General features: G+C 38.8%; 1 protein-coding gene across 1 annotated transcript in view; it reads right to left on the bottom strand.

Moving 5' to 3' along the window:
* The window catches only part of LOC116941582 (CUB and sushi domain-containing protein 3-like), a 409,001-nt gene that overhangs the window by 253,685 nt on the left and 132,414 nt on the right, over positions 1-22,902 (bottom strand). Inside the window, exons 4-5 of the mRNA XM_032952774.2 lie at positions 13,794-13,988; positions 12,200-12,407 (exon numbers count right to left, since the gene is read on the bottom strand). Coding sequence (XP_032808665.2) covers positions 12,200-12,407; positions 13,794-13,988 — 403 coding nt within the window. The remainder of the gene's footprint in view (positions 1-12,199; positions 12,408-13,793; positions 13,989-22,902) is intronic.

Here is a 22,902-nt window from a genome sequence, read left to right as displayed (position 1 = left end):
TACATGCATTGTATAGTAGTATTGCGTTATTTCACTTGCCTTTGGTAATGATACTAATGAACGTAATCATATTTATGAATACGGCAGGCAAAGGCGGGACGGAGAGAAAGAGAAAGAGCGTGTGGCGTGCACAGCTTCCACGATCTCACCAACCACGGCAGCTAACTAACATTAACTCAACGCGTCTTGTAGGCTAGTCCCGTGCAATTGTCGCAAATGCGCGTTAGTTTCCAGAGGACTGTTCGCAAGTCGATCTGTTCGTAAAGTCCATCTTTGCTCTTGTCGATTCCAAACCTGTTGTACGGCATATGCACTAAACACGGGGAATGGCTTTAAAAGTTGTATAATGTCTGGCAGATGTACATGCCGCTGGTTCTTCATGTTATGCAGATGGAGATGCCACCACCGCCGTCTATTGCACAGTGGTTGAACTTACGCCTCTCGGTCCGAACAGGCAACTGGATATATGGGAGAGGTTTGTTCGTATCTCTGAAAGTTCGTAAGTTGAATTTCCATAAGTAGAGGAGTCCCTTATTTAAAACACCCCCCCCCCATCTTCCCCTCCCTATTTAAGTGTTCATCTTCTCCCCGACGTGGTGACCCCCTCGTGTTTGGGGAAGGAGGCCCCCTTTCTCCCACCCTTTAGCTCCCCTCCTCTGTAAGGTTGTTCGGTTGCATCAGGACTGTCCTCCGCGAACTCTGACACAGCGTGGCGTGCTGTACCATGGCTCCTCTTTTGTTACAACAATTAAAAAAAAATCCGCCAAATGCAAATATCATACAATTAACTACTCCGAATACCCCAAAACCGCGATTACACACCCAGCGAATATTAAGGGTTTGTTGTACACATTTGTATACTCTTTTGTTACCATACCAACTAACACTTTAAAACTTAACGCATACAAAAATCCCGGAATGGATGACCAAATACATATTTAAAATATGCACAAGAATAGCAACAGTTTAGACATGAGCGGACATTGGTATGCATACAAACGTATAGTATGCAATAGTAATACATGTGATAGTGATTTATGTTTCATATGCATTTCAGGCAATGGGAATGTTCTGTTCTGCAAGCAACATCAAATACAAATGAATATCTAATGCCCCCGCCTCCCCCCCCACAAAGCCAAGGCACGGTATTGTGGTTCCAGCTTGTTATAAAGCTTTGAAGTTTAAATATATAAATATAGAGAGTGGTGTAGGCAGCGCAGTAGAAAAGGAATCTTCAAAACGCGTGAGAACAAAATGTGATGACAGTGTATAGAGACCGGAGATTGTAGCCGTTGCCTCACCCCTGCGCCCCTTGGCTGCTATTTTTAGCATATTGCAATGCCAAGTTAGCGTATGTAATAATATGAGGGCACGGAGACCATCTGAGTTGCATTTTTTTGTGTTGATTATCAGGTGCATGCGGGCGCTTTGAAGAACACACCTGTAAAGATATGCACTAACCTCTCCGGCTGTTTAAGCTTAAAAGAACGCCATCACAATGAATTGCATATCAATCGTATATAGCTCAACATAGAATAATAATAACATCCTATGGTTTAGTAACCTTCTGAAACGAATACATCCAGGAAGCTATATTCTGTGCCTGTCAGTGCTCTTTAAGGAGAAAAAAAATTATTCTATTATGGGAACTAATTTCTGCGCCATATCAAAATTGATGTTTTTGGAGGTAGGAATCATATCTCAACGTTATACCTGGAAAGATGTGTCTTAATTTGCAAGGCAGGTCATTTTAGTTTCTGAAAAAAAGTTGCATGCGAACATTATTTAGGTTTAGTTTCACAAACACACACAAAATAGTGACACAATATATATATCACTATTATGTATGAATAAATGGGGGTATGCAGTCTATGGATGTAATTGTATGTGTGTACATATGGTATTCACTAACAGGACTTGCCATAGCCATTTGCGGGTAGAGTTAGAATTATCATATCCACATCATATTAATTTGCAAAGGTCTGCACTTTGTATTATTACATTTCACGATGAAATGCAAATGCTTAGGATTGCGGGATGTCACATTAGCATGATAAGGCCTTCATATATTTGTAGATTATACATACTGTAGCTGATATTAGTAATGCCAACCAATACCAAAACCCGCCATTGGCCACTAAGTGATGGTGACGTTCCCACGGCGCCTGTACCAGGCCAGGTGGACTATTAGCAATGCAGGCAGGCACACACACACACACCTTGTATGAATGGTGGATGATTACCTCCCTTTTAATGAAGCACATCAAAAAGCAGGTTGATAGTATCTGGTATAATATACACCTGCTCGAGCAAACAACGCACACAATTCTGCAGAGACCTAATTAAGTAGAACCTCAACACATGTGCCAATGCCCTCAGGGTTTATACAGTGGAGGTAACGCCATTAGACTCTGCCTGGATAGTGATAACCTCTTTCACGTTTTCCAAACTACATTATTCCCAGCATGTCGCAAATAAAGTAGTGTATACTTTGGCCAAGTTCATAATACATTTTATGTTTATAAAACAGAAAAAAACAATTAAATTAATGACAAACGCAGTTCTGTATTGACATATACAGAAGACTTCAAAGAGCACACATGATGCTTATAGTGCCCTTATAGCAGCAGAAAGAGCAGGCACCTTCTAGGCATCTGACAAATAAGGCAACGAGGGGAATGGATGAGTAATGAGTGGCAGAGACCAGCAGCTCTGATAGAAACGGGTAAAATGAATGACAGGAAAATGTATGCTCATACATTGACGTATACGAATTATACAATTATGATATTATGCATTTGCCTAATATAGTAATGACACGTATTAAAGCAACATTTAAACAGCTGCCTATTACAGAGAGAAAAAAATCCGCAAAGGCCAAATAATTTGTACAGCTTAATCCTGAAACCATAATGAACATTGCATGGCCAACGTTACTTTTGAAGCTCACAAAGCACGTATATAAACAAGATCAACAAACAAACAAGTCACCCGTAGGTATTTTAACATGTCATTACATTGGAATTAATATAAACATACATATATACGCATAAGAAAAAAAACTTTCAATGCTGTCAATGCCGCGTTAATATTTCTTCGAAGCACTCGTACAGACCTTGTAATTGGGCTTTATTTTGGTGCTGCTTGTTATTTGTAATTATTAGATCTATTCAAAGTCTGTACTAATATCTATCTGGTCCTACTTATTCTTGAAAAAAATTGGCTGATATACAACCCGGTTGATCCAAATGGCCATTTCATTATGGCTGCAATCAGTCGGAGTCACCTTTAACGATGACCTAAGGGCGCACAGGACAAAATGTTAAACACTGTAGATTACCCAAGGAGTATGAAGGCCTCGGACCCATTGCATTCATAATTGGGAGAAAAAAATAGTCCAAATGAACATTCAGCCTTGCGTGCAAAAAAGAAAAAGGCATTAGTTGGACATTCACATTGGTATTTTGTAAATACAAAATGCATGTTTGCTTAGCATGCATCAAAAACACAAATGTTATAAATATAGATATAAAAGATTATCTCTAAGGAATCTGCAATCCATACACAATGCCAATTAAAGTACATATAATATAGGAAGAAACTACATTCGATTATAGAGTACACTAGCTCAGATCTAACCTCAATGTCTTGTTTCCTGTCCCTTGAACCCCACTCTTTGTGCCGGGTAGATACTTTGGGAAGGGCAGGGTGAGGTTGAATGACACGTGGTTTTTTTTTTCTCTCAGATCCTTGAGAGCCAGAGTGGATCTATTGAAACAGCTTAACCGGATAATGGTCCTCTGCGCACTTAAAAGTTTAGGACAGCTGCCTTAAAAGTACACGCATATTTGAATTTACAGTCGTGATTGAAGTACCAATTCATGTGTATCTTCAAGAATAAACCCATAATTGGCATACTATTACTCTTAACACAATCAATCTGCTTCTAATTTACTTTGAGAAGAACAATAATGACAACTGGTAAAAGACAATCGGTTTGAAAGGCTTCCATTAATAAAACATTTGCAATAGGCATATCACGTTTATTCATCAAAAGGGAAACAAGTGTATGAGTGACCATGAAGTACTGGCTACATGCACAAAGCCTGTCTATAAAAACCAAGTGGATGCTTTCATAAAATACATTTCCAATTTTGCATATGAATCAACACAATCAGATGTAGTCCAGTGGGTTATGAAGATAGATCCTTGACAACATGTCAATGTGTCAAGAGGGAAAAAAAAAAAACCCTGGGAAACCCCTGGAGTGTAACTAGTGAGTTGGATAATGTGACTGGGTAATAAGAAACATCAGATGAAGGATTCAGCTAATGGTTCAGCCTGCCATAATTATTGCAAAAGTGTCTGATTGTTACAGCCCTAATTAACAGTCGTATAATGGGATGTCACGTAGGTTGGCTGGCCATTCCTATGGATGAGCGCGATAATGGCTGTATGGATAATGGTCTCCAGAGGTTTGCATATTGTTCAGCTGCAGAACATGTTACTGTAGCCACTGATGACCCAATGTTTTACAAAATCTTAACTCTACTTGAAAATTGTGAAATGTCATTAGATCGTTAAAAATCAAATATATATTAGTTGCACAGTCTATCCAGTATGCATATATTTTTTTAAAATTTAAACTCGTGGACAATATAACCTATGTTATCCACTTCCAATTTCAAGCTATAATAAACAGAAGATAACTTCCTCTACTCTTTGGTTCTTTCGGTAAAGTCACGTAGGTTGAAAAATAAAATAAAATAAAAATAAAATATCACGACGTTTCGATCGCAACACAAGCGGTTGTCCTCAGGCGGAAAAAAATAATCCAGCAGTGGAACTGCTGAACCAGGAAGAACACAGCGAGAGAGCTGTTACAACAAGAGGTTATGTATGTTGGCCAAGGGCAAGCAGGCGGGGCCCGAGCTGGAAAGGAATTCCATCCCCGCACGCAAGCACGTCAGTCGTGTTAATGGGGGAGATTAGGGAGAGAGAGATTAGGGAAAGAGTTTAGCATGAAATGAGCTTCCGTCACCGCATAAGAGTATCGTCCCAACATGTGCGCATATTAACACTGTATAGACCGATTAACGCCATGATGGCTAAATATATTTCCGAAGGAAAACATACGTCAAGATCAAGAGGTCATCATAGCCAATGTTGTTGATTCCACCACAAGTTGCTATTGATTCCATGCATTCCACAAAATCCTGAGCTTTTGTGAAGTTGACACTCAAGCTTCAAACTCTGCCCTGACCCTATCTTACCATCTGACTTTTGATCTTGCTCTTGGTGGCAAATCTTTGGATGCCGCCCCAATTCCTGTATTGTTGACCTGGTCTCCTCCATCCCACACACGTTTCCCACCTCTTGGCAACGTCCCTTTGCCAATTACATGGACAACACTTTCTTGGCGAGTTATACTTTGTACACTCTATCCTTCCTATTTTCTCACTGCTTTGTTGCAAGTCACAGTCTCTGACAAAGACAAAAATCTCCCCTAGAGCCTGAACAGACTGCATGAGCAAGTGCTTTTAGCGCTCACCAATGAAGGCCGGGACAGCACACGAGGAGTTAGGTAGCCAGCACCATGCCCGGCCGCCTTTGTCTCCAAAGTGCTGATGTTTTACACACCACACCAGGTACTCATTTGAGGCTGAGTCGACTTAGGGGAGGCCCAGAACCAGTTCAGAAAATTATCACTGGTGTCGACTGTGAGCGGGACCCAAACCTGGGTCGCAGGGTTCGTAACGCAGTGCGCCAAACGCTATGCCACCACCACTCCCCGCTTTGACCCACAAAGTAGCACAGACATTATACACCTACATCTGTTAACATGAAAGTACAACCCCAGTGTCCAGACTCATTGCTTGAAACTTCCTAAACATGAAATGCTGCAGCCAAGGACCAAACTCAAAAACCTGCATTATTCGCCACGCACTATGAAGTGACCGAGTCTTTCAGTTGCAAGTGACTAATTGTAATCCATGGAGGATTTGCTGTCTCTACACTCTGCGTGGTTTTATTGAACAGATAATCACAGCACTGAATAATGTTAGTGACAAGACATACTGCTGCTCAACACTAGTTCTCACCTAAAGCTACTCTGATGTTTATCTTTCTATTCATACACAAAGCCTGTGCCTCATCATACAAATGCTTAAGCAGTATGCTGATCTTGCCTGGCATTATTTAACAAACTAAGCTTTCAATCAAAATACATTATTTTAAATAAAATAAAATGATTGCCCGTGGTTACCCATATACTACGTCAAAATCACAAAAAAAATTCTAAGCATGTTCTGAACGTTTATTTCAGATGTTTATATACACAGCCCCCCTCCCCATATATATAATGACGCAACAAAATTCTTCTTAAATAAACGAACTTGAAAAAAACAAGCAAGAAAACTTGTCCCACTGTTGCTTGTCTTTGTGCCAAGTCAATATAAATTGTAAAGCAAGTAATTTTCAGGTTGGGTATCTGCTGCTGGGTGATCTCAAACGCTTGCACGACCACATGGGTCCCTTGTGGATGCCCAGCTCAGGTGCAAGAAATCAGGCTGTGTTACCAAATAATTGGAAGAGCAGTGGCAAGTGCCAACTTGAACAGGCCCTCCTCACCCCATCAATCCTATCCCACGGTGCATTCAAGCATATAAGGCCACGACACACAAATACAAAAAAAAACATATCTCACTCTTAGTGGCACTTACAGGCCACAGAATTACGCAACCTATGTCTCCCCTATGGATGGCGTTAAACAGCAAGGGCTGTTTTCATATCAACAACTACAGGTTTCAATAAATATTCACAAGAAGAGAACCACTGTATTCCCAATAAAACATTTTCACCACTAAATGAAAACATTTCTGAAAGTCACCTTTCGCCAAATGTCCCACCGAAAACAAATGTAAACCCATGCGTGTAAAATGTAGAGCGTGCTTTAAACATGAAGCACTCTGCTTTATTCTTTCATTCATTTCTCTCTCTATGTTGGTTGAAAAACATTGAACATGTCACAATTTCCAATGTGAACTTGCAGTAGTTATGGCACGATTGTGACTGTTAATTCATATTATTAAATTAATCAATAGGAAGCATTATTTCACTTGTTCAGTTCAGTTCAGTTCATTTTGGTATAGCCCTGTGAGCCATTCGGCTCTTGGATCGGGTGCAACCACAACAAACAAAAAAACAAAAACACGAACAAGAAAACATCTTAAAGTGACTATGTGTGACTGTGCAAACAGAAAATCCATGAAAAAACAGCAAAATATTCCTGAAAAAAAGCACCGTACACCAACGCTGTGTGCAAAAAATCCCAGTGGGATGCAAGTCAAACAACAACAACAACCACAAGAAAACATAGCTTAAGGCCATCAGTCTAACTCCGTACTACAACAAAACAAACATGTCCAAACCAAAAAACGTTTTCGAAATCACCAAAAAATAAAGCCATAATTGCAACGTAACAGTGATCATAGGGACTGTGACCGAATTTTTTTTACAATAAACTACATAAATAACATGTAACACCAAATCCTAGAGCCATAGCTGGCTGCATGAGTTACTCCACAACAGAAGCATCAGTCGGAGTATCATATTTTTCAATGCACCTTTAAAATCAGCACGCTAAATAAAAATACAGATAATACTTTACAGCGTCATCCGGAGCAAAACATTTTAATTTATTTTACGCCAATAAATAGCAGAGGCAGCTAGGGGTGTACAACTCCTCTAGAGCAGTTTTGAGAGTTAAATAAGATGAAAGTATATCTTCGATTCAGTATGGGTAAAACTAAATATCTCACTTTCTAAAAACCGTGTACTTGTTATGAACATTGTCGATATGTTACCAAACGGCGAATGTATCTTTAAATGCTAAATAAGTGATGATCGACCTCCCACAGGACTTGCAATGTTGAAGCAGATTTCAGCCCAGGGGAAATGTCTTGCTAATGTTTACTGTGGTGTGATTCTTGAAAGGCAACATGTTATTATAATTATACACGTTCACTTTGTTTATATGCGGATAATTTGTCACTGCAAAGGTACTTGCATATTAACCATAAATGCATGAATACATGTGAACGTGTTTTGAGCATTTTATGATTACATTTATTCACTGGAGTTCGATAAATTCAGCGCTATTTAGGTCTCATGAAAGTCTATAAATCTCATTGCTTCAACTGTGCCACCTCAAATCAAAATTGTGCTACCTTCTTTGATGACCAATAGATTTAGTGAAACCACTAATTCCTTAAATAGTAACATTGTACAAGCATCCATTGGAAAATATAGACCGTTAAAGTGGACCATAAATATGTACATGCAGTACACATCACAACAACGACAACCACCATTCACCACTATTTTATTTATTTATTTTACCAGGTAAGGCCCACTGAACTATATATGCTATTTTTCAGAAGCGACCTAGCAACAAATGATAGCTCAATGTCGTGGCTTATCGTGTGGACATTTATCACAGCCAAATACTCAAAGTGCACTTCGAGGCCACGTTAAGTGTCGAAGGCTTGCTGGCAGGAGATCACGGAAGAGACCCAGGAACCATGGGTCGACTGACTGAGATGATTGGCAGATGTACCAACTGTGCTCCCCACTGTGCCAACTGTCTGCGTTTTAGATGCCCAGCGCTCCGCTCGTTGTTGTGAGCGCCGCTCCTCTGCCCTCTGTTGTTGCTGGAGGGCGACTGCCTCCAACTCCCCAGCAGCGTCAGTCACGAACCTCCTCCAGAGAGGCTAATCATGAGACTGCTGGTACCAGTTATAGGCAAGTCCACTCAGCTCCACATCCTTACGTACCACATCAGTCCATCTCTTATCTATTCATAATATGGTCAAAATTGTACTTTGTAAACAATTGATATACATGCAATAACAAGCGAATGTGCGTGGCCTTTGATAGACTTGAAATGGATGGTTGTCATCGAATCCCTCACAAACCCAAAAGCCTCAATTTCAAAGGGTTACATATGCAAGGATGGAAACGGAAGAGAACATTAATCGGGATGTTGGAGGAGTTGAAAGAAGGAGGATGTAAGAAGTGGAAGCCCCAAACACCTGCCGTTAAGTCAGAGTCCCCCCCACCCCCAAAGAAGGAGGACACGTTGCCCTACATGAGTCTCAAGATTGAGGAATACAAGTGACATTCAACGTGTTGTGGAATTAACGATTTAGAGTAAGTGGTAATGTACCATATCCTTAAGTGTTGAAGTTAATAAACAAATTAATATTAGAGCCACTCGCCTTCATTTATTTTACAGATACTCTGTGTTTCATAAATTGTACCTAATGATCCAAAATGTACAAGCATATATAAAATGGTTTTGTAATATAAGCGCATTGCAAATATTACTCATCTAAACTAATGCATTGCTAATTTAATTAAACATTCGTATCCAAAAGTAATTCCAATGCAAAGCAAGTGCAAAAGATTAATGCATCAAAGTTGAACATTTCTATATCCTGTGCATATTTGCATACAGTGATGTCCATAATAAACCTTAAAGATTTATAATTCTATGCAGCTATGATTTAATTTGCACTCTGTCATTCTGGTGACACAAAATGTAACAAGGGAATGACATGCTATTCACAACGGGTTTATTGAAGAGAGAAACAACATTAAATCCATATTTATATCAAGCTAATGAGTACACAGCTCCTGGATAAAGAACCCAGAAGTAAAAGAAAAAGTAACTATAGAGCCTAATAGATTTGTTTTAAATTCCTTGATGTATATTTCTATTGCGAATATACTCCATAGCTGTGCAGAAAAGCCACGTGGGAAATTAACTTCACAATGACAGTGTGAAATGAAGATAATGGCACCATTTAATCTCAGTGATATACCATAAGGAATAGTACTAAGATTGTATTTAAATGTGCAATTGCACCTGGTTTAATGATGAGTAATATAAATTGCAGTGGCATGTAACATACCTGTCTCTTTAAGAAACATGCCATAACATGCTTGCATCTCATAATTCAGTGTTTTTTTTTCCCCTTCCCTGATGTGTTAAGGTAATGTGTTAAGGTAAGTTAAGGGGATAAAGAAGAGATTGAGCAACGGCATACTTCAAAAGTGCTTTTGGGAAGTAGTTGTTTTTTTGTATTGTCTCAGCGGGTTAAGGGTAAATATCTCTATTTCAGATTGATTTAACGTGGGGAAAGAGCCTGAACAGCTTGTCTGCAGTGGGCATGACAGTGGGTTCTGCAGCTTTAGTCTTCTGAAGTCCCTGCCGCAAATGGTACGAATCGGTAAATAAATAAACACAACAGCATCTGTCTTAAGCTTTGGATATATAAATACTTTCCTGTAACAACCGCCTCAAGTTCCTTTTCCTGCTCAAACAGTGTGTACAAGTGTTCACATCCCATTTACAGCCCAGAGCTTGTGTGGGAAATGCTGCATTCCTTTGACAGGAGCCTATAAACCCACAGGAGACCCATTATGGACTCGACGCAAAGTGGTAGCCATGATATTAACCCACAGGGATGAAGGGGTGAGTGGACACCCGACTGTGATATGAGCTCAGATTCTTCTCATTGGGAGCCACGCATTCTAACCACTGCGGCACCTTTCGGGATTAACTTTAGAATGCACATATATGTACAAATACAAGCACATGCAATGAATCGTTTAACGTTTGATGTTTTAAGTCTGAGTACATGCATGATGTGTAACTTTATTGTCGTGTATGTTTTCACGAATTGATTTTAAAGTACGTGGCATCTTATACTGAAAGCATTTACGAATGCAGTCGCCGCCAACGGAGGTTATGGGAAATTGGGCAACAGTGCCACACGTCGCACAAGATTAATCACAACCAACGTGACCCCACGCCGATGGTGAATTGTAATGTGATGTGAATAACTATTGGGAAATATCAGGGATGGGTGATGATTAGCATGAAGGTGAAAAAGCAACGAGTTTAGAGAGAATGTGATTTGTAAAGCAACTAATCAATGGCAGAATAGAGAAGGAAGGAGTCAAGTCTGGACATAGAGGTGGAATAAATTAGCAGTGCAGACAACCAGGAGGAGAGAACTTCCAAACAACAGGGGCAGCAGAGGTGTAACTTCCCAGGGCTTGGAGAATTATATTATATTTCACCAAGAGGTTCAGACTGCAGAGAGTGGAGTGAGATGATAATTCAGAGGTAAGCCAAAGCAAGAGCATTCATGATCTTAAAACAGCGAGTACAATCTTGTAACTGGTTTCAGATCGATGTAGGAGCAAGCAAAGGGTTTGAGAAGTGTCGATATATGAACTGTGGGTTCAAGCCATAAGTCTGGCAGCAGCACTATTTAAAGGCAGAAGTCTGGCATTAGTATTATCTGGAGTTTTGCAGCAACGGATTTAGGGAGGACATGGACGACAGAGTTAAGGTAGTCGATACAAAAATACATTTAACAACAACACAGCAAGATGTGCATTGCATGTACAAAAGCTCTCAGACTTCTGCCTGTCAGTTGTCCACAATGTCTCTATTTATTGATAGTGGGCTTATATAAAATGACACCAATAAAGTTCTTCTGCACTGGTGGTTTTGCAGAATGTAGAAGGTTGAGAGCTTTAGTACATGCAATGCACATCTTTGCGAAGGGTTTTCTCATCATTTGCAGATTTGAAGTATCTATACAATGTGACAAAAAAACATGAATTTAAGTTAAAGCATCAGAAGTGGTGAGATCAGTATGCACAATTAATTTGGAAAATTAATTATCAGAGTGAGAAAGTAGCAGTGTAAGATACTACACAAAAGAAAGGTAAGAGATTCTGAAAAGTTGAGAAATACTACTATTATCAGACTTACAACCAAAGGCAGAACATTTATTGCAAAAGACACCTCGGCGTGTTGGTCATGGGAGTTTTTTGACGATACTTCACCATGCTAGTCAATGCTGGTTGGTGACAGATTTTGGGGAGAAGCTCAGATATCATTTACTGCTGACTTTAGCCATTGCCAGGAATCAAACTCAGATCACTAAGCTCATAGTGCAGTGTGCTTACCACCACACAACCACTCCAACCCCAAATGACAATATTTATATTATCTTCCATTGCCCGTTAGATATGCCGCACCATATTCAAAGTTAGACGTAATTAGTGTGCGGCTTCTAATGCTCAAACAGCCCAGGGTGTAGGTAATTTGGAATCTCACCAGATAGAGTGAGGGTCGGCTCCCTCCACCTCCAGAAGGTCATACTGATCTTCCAGCTGGAAGTCGGTGAATACCAGGGAGATTGTGTCCCCCTGCTCAGCCAGCACGATCCACGTACAGTCCGCATCATTGTCGTACTCCGACGGGAAGTTGGGGCTGGATATCATCCCTCCAGGTCCACGCATTGTGCCACCACAAGACTCTCGGGCTGAAAATAACAAGGAAGAGGTTCTAGAATTTCTGTATACCTTTGGAGAATACACTACTGTCAGCTAATAATTATTCAGATTATGGATTTCCAAGTAACTTTGACACACATATATAAGTTGGCAGCTAATTTTATACGATATATGTCTATCCATATGTGTGCACTATTTAATTAAATTATTTCATTGTTTTGCAAAGCTCTAATATATTTTCAAATATGAGCTCATAAGACTAACAAATGCACATACCGCACAGTACTTTTTAAAACATAGGTGTTAACTAAAATTATACCCACGAACCTATTGCAATAAAATATATGCACCATTCAATCAGAACCTAAGTGAAAAAACATTTTTTTTCTCCAACATAAAATTTGTCAAGTTTGTAAATAAATCAAAGACAAAAGCCCAATTTATTGTAGCTAATTGGACATCATTCCACCACTTGTTGTTGGAAAGATGGTGATTCAGCATGTAATCTAAATAATGATCATTGTTGTTATTAAATTTTGAAAAAATAATTCCACAAATTTGCGATTACAATGTGGCCGATTAAAAATTTAAAAAAATCCATTTCCGCCACTACTCATGTCACAGTTCGTTAAGGTGCAGCCAACAATTACGGCAGGTATCCACGAAAAAATATCAAGTCGTGATTTCGAGTAGTGGCTTGTGTGAAAAGTGCCGTTCAAAATACTAACGCCGTAAGTTAAGCTCCTGTTGTAAGAGTGGAGGTGTCTGGGTGGCTCAGGGCTCATTAGAGCATTCTGCCAGAACTGGTAATATCCAGGATTTAATGTCGGTATCTGTCCATGCCTAAAACCAGATTCTCACGTCCAGCAAGGTGATGGTTTCAGCCTGGTCACAAACAGCTGCAGAAACATTAAATTATTTTTTTAATTACATAGTTTAGCTAAATTCCAGCTCTATGAATGGAAAATATTATTTTCATTGCCATACGACAAACATTTGCATTATTGTAAAATAATACAATTTACAGGTATCTGTAAATCCAATGCTAGAGGAATAGTTCACCCACACCACGCCAGTCATAGGGGCTGCTGACCATACTCGTTGGGCTGTTGAGTGCAGGTTGGTGATATCACTCGCCACTCATGCAAGCCATGGCTCATAACCAAGTTTCCGGGTTCAGCACCCTAAAAGGATAAATACGATCACGTGAAGACATTTCAGAAGTTCTGTGCGAAAATGTTTCTGCGGATCAATCTCGAATACCCGCGGGGTCGCAACGCTCTGCAGGATTTCTGAATCGATTCTGTGCCCTGCTAAATGATACCAACAGAAAAATTGGAATAACAATTTAGAAAAAGAACAAAATAATAATAATTAACACTATTGAGGACGCCTTTGACTTTTGAAGGTCCTACCTCTGCACACGGGAACAGGGAGGTCCCACGAGGCTCCTCGCCCTGGATTTGAGGTACAGGTGAGGGCACGTTGTCCTTCCAGAATGTGGCCAGCGACACAGCTGTAGTGGACCCGGTCACCAATGTTGAAGCTTGAGCCGTGCAGTATTGCTTTGGGTGGCACTCCGGGATTCCCGCACACATCTCCGAACAAGACTGGAAGAGAGAGCAACTGATATATGATTACACTGCCGTGATTATTTTCTGACAGTTGTTCAAATTTAACCTGCTCGTTTTTAGCCACGTGTTAAACATTTGGCGTGCACGGTCACAAAGGATAGAAAACTATAAAGATAAATTCATACGAATTGTGTTGCTGAAAGGAGGTGACTTCTGCCAAAGTTTCAAGGCAATGGTGCAGGATAAGTGAGGTGGCAGTGGAGGTTTCATGCACAACAATATGCCCATACAAACGCATTCTGTAGTGCTGCAATAACATGGACTCGAGGTAGGAGCAAAGCCAATAGGATACGAGCAACTGAAAGAAATGTTTGAAGGATGAGAGGCAAAATAGTGTGATGAGCAAACACAACAATGAACAATTCTGCCATGGCATGGCAACATGAGGCGGATGGAGGAAGACCGATTTTCGAGGTGGTTCTTTAAGTTAAGGATGGAGGGAAGAAGAGCAAGAGGAAGGCAAAGGAAGAGGTGTAAAGTCGGTGTGTGTAATGGAAACCACGCGATAGAAGAGTGCACAGGAACTGCAATGTAATGGACAATTAAAATATAGGAAGATATGGATAATTATTGTTCGCAAACAAACTGAGGCAATACTTGCCAATGGTAATGGTGAAGACAAATAACTATTATCTCATTGTCATATGTCACTGTTTAGCAAGAGGGAAAAATACTGTGGGTTTGTTTTGATTATTTTTCGGTAAGTTATTCATCAGAACATAAATGTACTTGCAAATGTAAGGCCTTATTATTCACTATTAGCATTCAAATCATTGCCTTTTCATAAACGTGTCGCTAATTACTATCCAAATATAAAAATGAGAAACAATTAACGAAATGTTTTTGACGTTGTAACCTCATGAAGGCCCATTTCTTATCATGTGCATGCTAGTTATAGTTTTCATACATTAATAAAACAAAATTCTATAAGAAACACAATGCAAGAAAGTATTACACTTTGTATACAATCTTCACATTGTAAAACCAATAATTGACTCCCTAACTATAAGCCACCAAGGGTCTCATGGCAGATTTGCACTTAAGCATTTATATTGACCCAATGGCAAGGGCATGTGCACGCACATTTCAAAAATGCCAATATTTTTAAATGCTCTGAATCACATTTCAGTTTAGTGTTGGTACGAAATGTTTTAATAGAATTCCAATCAATATTTTACAAAGACAGCACTTGGTATGAGGGCAAAAGGGTACAGCCAAATATTTTTTTCTCTGCCTGAAGATTATATAGAAATCCTAATTTATTTAAGTGTCCCATGTTATTATGCAGGGCGACAGACAGTGAGTGTCGTACTCCACATCACCCAGATTTTATCGGGCAGAGATAATTCTATGGGTCGCATATCATTAAGCATTGTCCTGTTTGAAATTGTTCAGCGACCTTTTTGCCGATGTGAGTTACTTATACGTACAAATGTCCTGGCACATGTTATTTAGGGCGTTGAATATGAACACTGCCCGTTTAATTAGTGCCATATGTCACATTGTAAACTGACTTGCCTCCCTGCATGGTACATTCTCAATTATAGATAGAGAATAGAATACAAATACAACCTTATTGTCACCTAGTGTAACTCGCATTCATTTTCAATATAAAGTAAAAATGCTAATCCATTATTGAAAGAACCATTGTACTCTAAAAATATCCAGTGCATTTGCAAACAGAGACTGTAAAATAAATAATATACACATGGAATTTTGAAGAGTTCATATTTTTTCTCCTGTATAAAGATTCAGATTTTTTTTGAGGCTATATTTAAATGAAAAGTTAGCAATATTAACATACCACGTATATGACTGTATCGGTATCTAAAATATTAAATGTAATGAACTCAATGGCGACACTAAAAACCTTCATCCAGTATAAGGTGGGGTGCATCAATTATGTATTTAATTTACATGAATGTGCAATGGTGTATACACATGTAAGATTAACAAATCATGAAGTATCCTGTACATTTATAAATTGACTAAGACTGGCATAAGAGTGTTGAATTGTTATTATTTGTCAAGCTGAACTAGGAGGACACAACTAATTGACGCTTATGATTAAGAAGTAGACACTGTGCTGGATGTGATGGATATGATGTCGCAGCCCATTGGTCAATGGTACACAAAACACATTCAAATGAAATATAAGATTATAAAAGAGGATGCAATATAACTAATGCAATAAAAACACAGTACCACAGTTTGTTCTTTGTTCTGTAGTTTTTTCCCCTGCACAATCTTGAAAGGCAAAACTAGATAATCAAATGCATTGAGGCAGGTTGGAAAGTTATGTTTTTTGTCAAGGTCTTGCCTCAGTGTGCAACATTAATTACATAATATGCCAGCATGCTGTCTGTATTGAAACATATAAGGTTATAATGGTGGGCTTTCATGTAAGTTTCATATTTCTTACTTTGATATTTTATGTATGTATGCATCTATTTATTACTTTATCTATTTTGTTCAATTATTCCCTGTTTTACAACGTAAAAAATGTATATTTTGATACACTTGTATTCCTCAATATGTTACGTCCAAAGTATATGAGTTTGCACTGTCAGGATTTGCTCTTGTGTCACAAAGGTCAGCTTGAATGTAATTGGAAATGGTTACGCCTTTTAAAGTCAAACCAACAGAATTCAGACAAGGTTACAGGCATGTTCAATTGGGGTCACAGCCTCTGGGAAAACAAGAACAAAAAAAACTGACTGTAAACAATGTGCTAAAAAGCAGAGCACACCAAAAGTGCAGACTGGGGTTTTTTTTTATAATAAGTGAGTGCCACAGAATGAACTCAGATATTGGCTAAATTGGACTATGTTAGAGTGGGTGTATTGCTAAACTTAATAAGAATAAAAAAATATTGAAAGTCAAGTGGCATTGCAGGAAAAAAAAGGGTTGGTTAGGTTACATGACATGATTAGGCAACTTGCTTATATATTATTGGGTGGTGGGTTATAGCCATGGGTTTAGCTATCTGACAAAGTTATGTGCAGTAGTGTTAAACGAGTTAACCATCATTCAGAGGGAGCTTGCCATCTGTTTGCTTGCGGACCAAACAAACTACAAGGGAGTCCTGCCCTTTGGGTGTTAAACAAATGTAGCCCAGTGCCTGAGATAAGCTCACTGACAATTTGCCCTATAGATCTCCAACAGCTTACATTAGAAGATGTTCTTAGCATTAATTCATGGCTGTGGAATGTATCAGTGCCCAGTAGAAAAATACATTAAATGAAAGTGAGCAAAGCCAGCAAGGATACACTTCAAAGCTAAATTAATATATATTATTAATGAATCTGCACACCAGCACTTATTTGGCTGCCACTCATTCTTAAGTTTTCAATTTAAAACTTTTAGCCCTCCAAAGGCCCACCTCATTCAGACAACCCTATTTTAACCACTGCTCACTGTGTAAAGTTTTTCCCCATAGTGTGCGTAAATTGTCGCTGACTGCCATCTGAGAAGGTCTGTAGCCAGTGGTAAATGCACAATGAAATACTGCTCTACCAAAACCTGACAAAGACCTGCAGCTTCTTAATGAAAATAAATGCACATGGCTCTATATTCTTGCCTTTCATTTCAATCTATCTGGCAAGTTATACTTAGAAGAACGATGAATACTGTACAGTTATTTGGTAGCACAGTAGTTAGTGCGCGCTGCACTATGAACCTGGCAACCTGAACCTGACGCTTGGTCACAGTTAACATCAGTGGTGAGTGATATCTACAACGATCCTCGGTACCCCCTTCATAAACCTGCACTAAAGAGCATGGTCAATTATGTAAAAAAGAACCCAACCTAAACCCAACCTAAACCTAAACCATGACCAACAAGGCATATTATCATTCTACGTGACTTTACCGAAAGAACCAAAGAAGATGAATCATTGCAGACACGAAAGCTTTAAATCGAAATTTAACCGCCTCTACGGGGAGGGATTCCACACATCCTTAAGATCATTCAACAGACTTCGGGATAAGAAGGCTCAACTAATCGAGTCTCTCACCTTTCTGAAGAGATGCCGCGACTCTAAGCTTAAAGGCCGTATCTGAACGTGGCTCTTTCACTCCAGCGCTGTCCTACCAGACAGTCTCGCCCCCTTCACCTGATGAAGGCCGCTTGTGTTGTGGCCGAAACGTCGTGAGAATATTATTGTGTTATTTTATTTTATCAATTTATTATTTTATTATCATTCTATGTGACTTTACCGAAAGAACCAAAGAAGATGAATCATTGCAGTCACAAAAGCTTTAAATCGAAATTTAGGGCATAGGGAAGTTTTCATCCAGTCGTGGATTGTTATAGCAAAGGTTATTTTAATAAATGTGAGTTAAAAATGTTAACTTTTATGAATGTTTTGAATAATTATTCCTTTTCGATGTCTGTCATGTAAACATTGACAATCTTAGGCGTTCTAATACATGCAAATAAACGAGCATAACAATGACTAATATCAATGGAAAATAAATTACTGCAATGTTTTATATATGCACGAATTGACTATATTATAGTTTTTTTTAAGTTGAAAATGTTTTGATATATAACACAATTGGAATGAAACTAAATAAGAAGCACATTATCTTCCTTCATGTTCAGAATAATTGAGATTAATTGTGCAAATGTCATGAAATTTACAGAAAACACCCACTGCGAAAATTATCTAAACTGCATAGTTTTGTCAAAATCGGCTTAATGTGCTCAATCGCAAAATGATGCATGGTAAGCGAACGAGCAATCAGGCGCACGGCAAAAATACCACCTGCTCTTTACAATCGCGTGTCATTATCAAAATGCTGACATCGGATGTTACATGGGAGCCGGTACATACATCATCTTGGTCTGCAATTCCCACTGACGTTTCCACTGCAGGCAGACGGGACTACAGTTAATTATTGTATTTGTTGGTGACAGATGCACGGCTACAGATGGTCAGATGCGAAGCTGCGCCTGTAGGTTTTTCCCTAATTTGCCTCACAGCACATGGCACTTAGCTGACCTTTAAATTGCCAGTGTCGTGAAGCTGTAGTATGGCGCCCAATGGAGTAGAACACAAGCACTCCAGTTGGTTTAATACCCCTGAACCAATTTCCTCCAAATGGCTTTGTAGCAGTTATGCCATGGCTGCCCACTATTCCCAGGTGATGGCGATGGGTCACACTGATTCACCCTCAAAAACGTGTTCTCAAGTCACAAGCCCTCAATTGCAAACCTCCATTGCGAACCAAAGTCCGTGATTGCAAACCAAGCTTGGCAATGCTGTGTGATATAACTTTCTTATTGCCTTTTCACCATCGACAAAGACAGCTTCAGCATAGAGCGTAATAAACAAGAAGGAAATCATTAAGCATTTATATAGAGAGCAGTCCCTTGCAAACACCTGGTCGTATAAGTATGCATGCGCGAGAAACCAATCTCTGCGTTTTAATTATTTTATTGCGACCTTCTGTGTGATTGGAATCAGAATATTGATTTATGCACGACACTTCATAGCCACACACCACATTTTCATCTTTCAAATATTAAAGGCCATAATTTTAACAACACCGGTTTATAATGTCGTGGCCATCTCTATGTCATGTAGAAAGAAAAAAAAATATCATACCAAGAACAAGTAAAGAAAATAAATGTAATGTTTACATCTGTTTTCGTGCATGGCGAAAAAATATAACAATAAGAAAACACTATATGGCAATAATGAAAACATGCATCTCATCATATTACATAAAGGTGAGCAAATCTCATGATACTATAACGAGGTATTGCGATTTCATTCTTATAACCAAATAAGATTCCGAATGGGATCGGAGGATCAGAAATATTTGTGGGTTCGTCGTGGGGTGTTTCCGGGCTACACGGAGGCCTGTGTGCCAGCTCAGGCTCATGGGGCCTGGCCATGTGGGAAGAATCGCCTTTGAATCATATGGCTTATGCCTTTGTTGTACGTTTCAATGGGTCGACCATCCAGACTACCTCCAGGGCCATTAGAATTACTACTGGGACCTCCCAGACCACCATTAATATCATGGAATGGTAGGTCCAGTGGAACTACCAGTCTACTAACCCCCCCATAGGCCTGCTAGTCTGACTGCTGGTGGTCCTGGTGTTCCACGTTGCAGTCTGGGAGATGCTTGTGGTAGTCGCAGTGGTCAGTCCTCTTACCAGTGGGCCAATATTGGCCAGAATTTATGTAATATATTATATAAGCATCAGTCATACGTTTCAATGGTAATCCCACCGGGCTGGCTTCGCCCTATGAACCCTCCAAACTTAGTTGAATGCCATGCCAGAATTTTGGTGCAATCACTCATTCTGTGAATATTGCAATTGCAATGCATTTAATGACAATTCTGGCTGCCATGATTTTCCTTGAATAACCTCTCGAGCCAGCTGTAAATGGCAAATCTTAGCTTAGCTTGATTGGCAATAGACTCACAATAGAATATCGTTCTATTGCATAGATTTCCATGGCAGAATCTCCGATAGCATCCCATTTGAATGAATGAATATTTTAAGGTGAGAATTGTACTCAGAAGACATTGTGATTACTCTAACACTGGTTGAATTGTGGGAATTGTGTATGATTCCTCCAAGAACCGCCATGTTGAAATATAAAAATAGAACTCATGAATGTTTTGATGATGATATTATGGAAGTGAGTGGTCAATATTGATAATGTTAAATATTACTAAAATATACTTTGTACACAGTGCACACACACACACACACATATATTGACTTGTTTTCCACCGTGATATTTTCTTATTTAGCAAAAATGGTATTTACACCATCTGTTAAAATGATTGTATTTGAGATTTAACCAGACGGTATTGGTGAGTAGCGAAAGCTTAAAACGTTTTATAACAGAAAGTAAAGTTCATCTCATGTAAATGTGTGGGGCTGGGAGCTCATGACAATCTAAGCTCTCTGGGTCCCTCAAATTGTCTATTTTATCATCCGGATGTTTACAATATTTAAATTATATTTATGTAAAAACAAATGTTATATTTTGATCGTATTTTTTTTTTACAATTCAGTTTTGTTACGACACTACATAGGTGTAAACAACAGACTTTGAATACAATTTTTTGTTCTTAATGTCACACGTTATGCTCTTTTAAAACAACTGTGTTTGAAGAATGGCAAAGGTGATGAATATAATGTTAGAGCCCACTAATTCTTTTGGGAGACTTTACTTAATCTGCTTCTCCATCCCTACCATATTTCTGCCACTAAATCAATATCTTTCATATATTTCACATACATGGATAAATGCCACCCTTTGCAAAACTAAAGGTCACACGTTTTTATACGTGTAGAACATTGCCTTTAACCACACTACAGCGTGCGCTTGGCAAAAACACGTCAACATTCTGGAGAATGATCTATTCACTTGTTTGAAATATATGAACATATTCTTGGTTCTTCTTTCGGTAAAGTCACGTAGAAGGGAAACAATAAAATAATATATGACCATAATGAACTGCTCTGGGATGCAAACATTCCTTGCACTCGTTAGTGCAACCACATGTCACAGAGAAGGCCGCAGTGACTGGCAGTGCAATAGATATGCATGAGAACAAAATACTTTTAGCTTCAAATTTTAGAAATTCACGTGTGGTCCATTTAACATCTCCCCAAAATGTAGCAGGAGCCTGAGAATCAGAATCAGAATCAGAAAGGGTTTTATTCGCCATGAAAGTTCACACCGACACGGAATTTACTTTGGCAGGATGGTGCATACATTCAACATATAGGAATCTAAAATCTTAAATAAGTTTTAAACAAGTCTTACTATAGTAATAAGAGTTAAAAGTCTAACTAACACCAAGGGGCTGAAGTATATAAAGTTGAATAAATATCGAATATAAAATAGCTTTAAGATATAATAAAAAAAAATACAAATAGGTTAACATAGTTAATATCGGCAAGGTGTCATTATGTAGATAAAATGTTAAAATCAGTGTAAGCCCTTGGCCTTGTTTAACTGCACGTCTGACATCTTGCTTACAAGTCTTCCTTTCCTCCAGTCTTCCACAAACCCATGATTGTGATGGCCTTACTGTCTGAAGCAAATTGATCTCTCGTGACTCACTAAGGATATGTTGGAGGCTTAATCTTGAGCCATAGGCCCACAGGAGTGTAAAATGCCAGAGGCAGCACTTTATGTTAAAGAGGACGAGAAACTTAAAGAATATATTGCACGGGTGGACTAAAGAAGAAAAACGACAAGACTAAAGTGGCTTTACAGTACAAAATGGTCAGAGTGTATTGCCTGAGGTGGTTGAAGGATGAATCATTGTTTATAATCAATTTAACTTAAAATAAAACCTTTGTAGTTAATGAAGGAAATAACATTTTTTTGAACAAGTGTTTATAATGGTATGAAATGCAAAGCACTGATTGAGGAATTGCATAATTCATGTGCATCATTTAATTGTATACATAGACTTTCACTACAAAAATTCTGCCGCATAATTGGTATATTTTGAGGTCGATCGTCAAGGAAGTATAATGCCATTATATTACTATATGTTTAAAAATATTCCTCCAGCAGCCAACAAAGCCAATTAAATCAAGTTGTCAAATGAGGTTTGACCTTTTGTTAATAACCTGATGATGTTTATAAATGTAATTTACAGCAAAACTGCGTATGCAAAATTGTCAACATTTTGCTTACCTTTCAACATTCTGTTTTCTTTGGTTTTTCGGTAAAGTCACGTAGATAGGTTCCAAAAAGATAATAAAAAATAATAGAAAACTACGACGTTTCAATCGCAACGCAAGCAGTCGTTTTCAGGAAAAAGGGTTTCAACGTTCTTAGTTTGCTATTTAACCAAATCAATTGCAATATGTGCCCCTTATTACCTACACTATCTACTC

The sequence above is a fragment of the Petromyzon marinus genome, chromosome 12, assembly GCF_048934315.1.
Source record: "Petromyzon marinus isolate PM22_M1 ecotype Great Lakes invasive population chromosome 12, UKy_Petmar_22M1.pri1.0, whole genome shotgun sequence".
Taxonomy (NCBI): Eukaryota; Metazoa; Chordata; class Hyperoartia; order Petromyzontiformes; family Petromyzontidae; genus Petromyzon; species Petromyzon marinus.
This window is presented reverse-complemented; position numbering and strand designations above follow the sequence as displayed.